This window comes from Sinocyclocheilus anshuiensis, unplaced genomic scaffold, assembly GCF_001515605.1.
Source record: "Sinocyclocheilus anshuiensis isolate Anshui unplaced genomic scaffold, SAMN03320099.WGS_v1.1 scaffold1016, whole genome shotgun sequence".
Lineage (NCBI taxonomy): Eukaryota > Metazoa > Chordata > Actinopteri > Cypriniformes > Cyprinidae > Sinocyclocheilus > Sinocyclocheilus anshuiensis.
This window is the reverse complement of record NW_015552618.1, coordinates 207,104-213,357: the sequence shown is the minus strand read 5'-3', so window position 1 is coordinate 213,357 and position 6,254 is coordinate 207,104. Positions and strand designations below refer to the sequence as shown.

The following is a 6,254-nucleotide window of genomic DNA, read 5'->3' as shown; positions in this document are numbered from 1 at the left end:
TTTCAAGCTAGATTAAAGTGATTATTACGTTTTGAATATGGATATTTTTCTTACAAAAATGCATCGATTCATTACAAGACGCCTTTGTTCACCCCCGGAGCCGTGTGAGGCACTTTTTTTTATTATTGATGGATGCGCTTTATTTAACTTCTTTTGGACTGATGAACTGCAACACCCGCTGACTGCCATTAAACAGCTTGGAAGATCAAAGACAATTTTTAATATAACTCCGACTGGATTCGTCTGAAAGAAGAAAGTAATATACACCTAGGATGCCTTGAGGGTGAGTAAATAATGGGCTAATCTTCATTTTTGGGTGAACTATCCCTTTAAGGATGATTGTTCCAAAAATATATTTAGATACACTTTAAAATATTAATGTCATTATATTCAGTTGAAAAGATAAGTTAGTTCTGAGAAAGGATCATTAGGATCATTTGTTTGCAGATGCTACTTGCTTTGATTTTAGTCATTTTTGCTATGCTTTTTAAAGTTCACACAGGTGTCACAGTATTAACCACAGATTTATTTAATGCGAATTGTGGACATGTTCCACTAGCGTTTGACAGAAATGAACAAACAATAACATCTGCATTTGTTTGAAAAAAAAGTTTTTTTTAAAGACACTTTCTTGAACATTTATTTGTTTATTTTGTGAAGCCTATTGTATCATTTTTGATATGCAAATTTATAAGGCCTCTAAACTATCAACATGATAAAAAATTTGCAGAAAGCACAACCTACACTACATTCGTTCTGTCATCTAATTGATATTTTATACTTTTAAGTATTTAAATGGCCCTCTAGTATCATTTAAAAACATCCCCCTTCAGGTTGTGGTACTCTTTGTCTTCTGTCTTTTTGCTGTGAAGTAAACATAACAATAACTTTTATAATGATATCAACATTTTAAAATTAACATTTACTGGACTAAAGTCACTTTACAACTGATATTTATATTAAATTTATGTAAGCACTCTGCTGTACTGTATAAATATCTCATTGATTTGCATTACAAACGATCAGAATCAGTTATATTATTTCTATATAACATTTTAGTAACACTTTACTTAAAGCCTTTATGTATAGTGCATTATAAAAGTAGCTTTAATGCATTAAGTCTTTTTAATGCACCTTATAATGCATTGTACAATCTCATGAATAATTGTAACCACAGTTAATACATTATAACACTTATCAATTCATTGTTACACTATGCATTTTAAATTCAGTTATTATTTACGACAAGATATAATGCATTACAATGCTCATTATGAATAATTGTAATTCATTATACTCTTTAATAACCCTTTATAATGTATTATACATAGTGTTACCAACATTTGTTTTATATTATCTTGTCACATAAATAATAAAAAATATCAGCAGCTGTTTGGGCCTCTGATTAAAATGTAGGTTTTTTTTTCATCCTCAATCAGCTTCATATTCTCACTATATAATAGTATATTAGCCATAAAAGCCCAGTGTTTATTATCGTCCAAAAGTTCAATTAACTTTTTCAATTTCAATATTTAAAATATGTCAGGCTTTAAAGGGTTAATGTTATTGCCTGCAATGACATTCAGGCATTTTTAAATGTCACTCCAAAGTGGGGCTACAGTATACAAGATTGTTGCTAATACCATAAACAAGTAATTTACTTGCAACTCCACTGCTGACCACAGGAGGTGCTGTTGGCTTGTTTTATGCATTCTTCTGATCTGCTCCTCTTTGCGTGTCCTTGTTTTGTGATGAGTGAAAGTGCTGTTTAGGGACTCTCACAACTGGAGAGATTAACACTGCCTTATTACAGCCCACCCCCACCCCCCTACACACACACACACACTTTGAAAGCCTCGTGAGTACTTTCATTCCTGAGCAGAAGGCTGTTATGTGAAAGCACAATGAGTTTGTCCGCCATTTGGAGGTCATTCAGACTTTAGCGTTTTTTTGCCCTACCTCGGGAATCATACTCCATCGTGGCTTCCTCTCCGCTGTGACCTGTCAGACAGCAGATATTCATGAGCGTCTAGGACGAGCGCAGACGGCCAGTGGCATTTTAGACTGCACTAATGCAGTGGGCGGCCTGGAAGCTGGACAGCCTTTCGCTAAACTGCAGCACTGCAAATATTCCCAGCAGCACACTGGTCCTGTCAGCCAGAGCTCGCCGTACTCTTTAAGGTTAGACCCATGTTGCCAAGGAGACGGAGCAGAACTGTGTGTGTAGTTCTGTGATACCGTTCCTCTGCTCAACCTGTGACTTGTTCCTGTCAGAGCTGTGGTTTGACTTGTTCACAGTGGTTACTAAATAAATCTACACTTGCGTTTGCATTTGCTCTAGGAAAATCATTCTGATGTTCAGTGAATAAACTGATTTGGGAGTTTGATATGGTAAATATTTGCCTGTTTATGATTTTCATACATTGTCGTATTGACCTGGGCAAACATGCTATCAAACAGGTTATCAAATTCGAATTGGAGGTTTCTTTCATTTAAAAAGTAAAGTAACACAAAATAATAAAATAAAATAAAAGAATAAAATAAAATAAAACCTAATTAAAATGACAAACACACAATAAATATAAAAGTAAAGACAAATTCAAAATATGTGACCAAATCAAAAATAGCAAATGAAAATGTGCAAAATATCAATTATATTGATAAAAAATGTATGTATTTTTAAATATATATATAATATATAATATACTAAATTTATATATATATATATATATATATATATATAGAGGAAATACTACAACTTTGTGCTGTGGATCGCCGGATCGGCTTTCACCATGGAAGAAGCGGAGTCCAGCCTGGGGTCGTCACATGTGGTTGCTACAAGCCCGCCAGCCGCTCCTTCGTCGAATCCGCCTGCCGCCGCTTATTCAGATGTGTGCAGCGCATTTTGCGGAGGATGAGGACTGTTTCATGGGAGAGTAGCCTACAATGCCAGTGTCTGTTTCTATAAAGTGGTGCAGTTCCATCTTTGCAAGGACAGTCTGGCGCTTCAGACCCACAGCCTGTAAGTACGTTTTTTATATTTAAAGAATTTGCCACTGACAATTCAAACGGGAGTTTTGAGCAGTGTAGAGTAGCACTTGTTGTTTGTCGTTTCTCCAGACATGGTTTTATGTTTACGCAGCGCGATACGCAGCACAACGTGTAAAAAGACAGTATAAGTCATTATAATCAGTAATTATGTCCCCACTGGATGCAACAAATGCCTCGTTTGTAATGGGTTTTATTGTTTTTGTCTTGTCGCGCCGGGACACAGGGCATCACAGTATGGTAAGGGGCATAACATTTCCGTCACACGCTTGAGGTATTCAGCCAATCACAACGCACTGGATAGCTGGCCAATCAGAGCACACCTCGCTTTTCAGACCGATGAGCTTTGTAAAAATCGACGCGTTTCAGAAAGGCGGGGCATAGAGGAGCAACTGTAATGTACATTATGTGGAAAATAATGTTTTTTTTTAACCTTAAACCGCATAAACACATTGCATTACTCCAAATACACAAAGTAATGTTCTTTTTAGCAACGTCATATGACCCCTTTAAAAGGCTCTTGTCTTTCATGATTAGTTTATTTTTTATTTTTTTACTTTTTTGGTGTTTCTTTTCACTTTTTATGTATTTATTTATTTACTGTTTTATTTACCTTTTACAAATGTATTGACTTTAAAATAATGTGCAAGAAAATGCTTAATTGCTAATGTCTTGCAAGTGCACATTGCTGTTTTTTTTTCTGTTTTTTTCTGCATCTTATGTTGAGCATTATGTGTTTAAGATTGTGCTTTTGGCACTGCAAATCACTGTGAGTGTAAATGCCCCTTGGTAATGTTCAGTTATCCTGAACGACATTTCTCTGTGACAACTCCAAGAAACTGCTGTGCGTGTTTGTGTGTGTTTTAAGATCTTTTAAAACCGTTTTTGAACATAAGAATGCATTCTCTATGCATGCCCCCAAAACTGGTAGAATTCTACCACCTCTTTCATTGAAGATGTCCATATAGTATGTAGAAGGAATCTTTCTATACTTTTGTCTCTTTTACTGTATCTTCCTCCATTTTTCTCCCTCTTTGTCTTTCACTCTCATTCTTTTTCTCTGTCTCTTTCTTATTTTCTTTTGTCTTTTGGCTCTTTGCAGAGGAAGAAGTGGAAAATTTCAATGTTTCCAGCTTGCAGGAAGAGGTGTTGCGGAACATCGAGGCTGACAGCTTCTGGTGCATGAGCAAGCTCCTGGACGGGATTCAGGTAAATTGATTCCCTATCTGCCAGCGTGCGGGCCTGATACATTCACTCTGTCTGTGTGTGTGTGTGTGTGTGTGTGTGTGTGTGTGTGTGTGTGTGTGAGAGAGTAGAGCACCGCTGGGAAAGAGACGAATGTGTCGCAGCGAGATTCCCCTGCGTGTAGGTGCCCCGTCCCGTTTCGGCCTGTCCAGGAATAAAATTCATGATGAATATTCTCACTCCGCACCACAGGCAGGACGCAACCTCCTTATCCAAAGGGCCTGGCGGTGCTCGAATTGTCATGGGAAAGCAAAGCGACCCCCCGCCCCACATTCACTTTGTCTTGCCTTCCTCGTCTCTAATTGATTTAAGGCCATAAAACACCCGTGCTGTTTACGCAGCAGAGATGGGGACACACGTTGCGGTATAAAGCTAGGTGGTTGCAGTCCTCATCCCCATATTTCTACAGCGCTCTCCCCCAGAAGACAGCAAAAGATTCCCGTGCGACCTGCTCTGTCAATTTTTTCCTCCTTGTTGATAAAAGACTCTGTAATTGGGTGTTTCTGCAACTGTGCACACTTTTGGCCCTGTGGACTTTTAAACTCAAAATTAAGAAATTAAACTCACTTACAACACATTTTTCACTTAAATGGTTAATTTGTTTGTTTGTCTGCTAACAGCGTCCAACAGTAGGAGAAAAGGACAGTTTGTTGTTTTTGCCCTTGTTATGCAAACAGTTTAGCAAATATGTTTTCCACATTTTTGAGCGTTGAAACTCTCGTTTTGCTAAGGCTTATGTATATGCCTAATATGCCTATTTTTGCAAAATTCTAAAGTGACATTGGTGGAGAAGCCAATGCCAAAATGCACTGCGGTGAGCTTAGTCTACAAAAAATAAATAAATAAAAATCTGTTATTAATCTGATAAATTATCTTTAACAATGTCATTAAACCGAATGTATGAAGGAAACTGTTAAAATAACCACTGCATTAACAATAACCATAAAATAAGAGCACAAGGTTTATCTGTTAATCAGATGCGTGAAAGTTACGTTCATTACTATAGCAAACCGACATTAGGCGCATTTTCTTTTTAGAATCATCATTTGCCGATAGGAAGGAAATGTTAAATACTGTAGCATTTTATTTAATGAAAATATAATGAAGCTCACATCATACAAAGGTGTGACATAAAATGGTAGCCTGTATATTAACACTATAGACAATAGTTAACACGAAATAATACTTTTAAAGCCTTTTTTTTTGTTTTATCTTGCCTTACATAAATTTCTACATATGCCATATGTCATGCCATAGCATAATTAAACTAACATCTAACAATGGACATTTCTTTTTTTTTTTTTTTTCTTTTTCTTAAAGACCCGAAGATTTTAACATTTGAAAATTGAAAGTCAGAGTCTGGGAAAAGTAGCAAAAAAAAAAAAAAGACTAATGAAGGTAAAACATATTGAAGACCGTAACAAAACAAAGGAAAAAAATGGAAACCTGTTAGTTTTTATAAAATTCAACCCTTGAGACACCAAAGCGCCCACAGTTGAAGAAACACCCAATTACAGCGACGTGTTTGAAGTGCGTATAGGCAGGAATGTACGATTGTCTCTTCACACATAAAGAGCATTTGTATGCAGAGAATCAACTTTCCTCACTGGTATTAGATTGAAATGCTCTCCAGGCCCTCCAAAGCTTTTGTGGTATTTTGTCTCTAATTACTGCGGTAATTTGTGTGTACAAAGCAGATTCTCTTAGGTGCTAATGATTTTTCTCCACCCTTTGTTTTCCTTACACCTTCACACCATGGCAGCTGATAGCTCTGAACACTTGCTCGCAAGTTGTTAGCGTCGGCAGCACCGTGCTCTCTGCATGTGCGTGTCGGTGTTTTTGAGTGGTTGATAACTCTGAGTGTAGTTTTAGCGTGATTTTATAGTCTCAGCCATGCGTAATTGTGTTCGGGTCTCAGGAGAGCGCTTGCATTTAGAAGCGTAGGGTAGAAAAAATTGTTA

At 36.9% G+C, this 6,254-nt stretch overlaps 1 protein-coding gene across 2 annotated transcripts in view; it reads left to right on the top strand.

The window, feature by feature from the left end:
• Positions 1–6,254, top strand: part of LOC107666215 (TBC1 domain family member 22B) — a 154,923-nt gene that overhangs the window by 77,233 nt on the left and 71,436 nt on the right. For both annotated transcript variants that reach the window (XM_016457430.1, XM_016457429.1), the window contains exon 10: positions 4,151–4,257. In XM_016457430.1, coding sequence (XP_016312916.1) covers positions 4,151–4,257 — 107 coding nt within the window. The remainder of the gene's footprint in view (positions 1–4,150; positions 4,258–6,254) is intronic.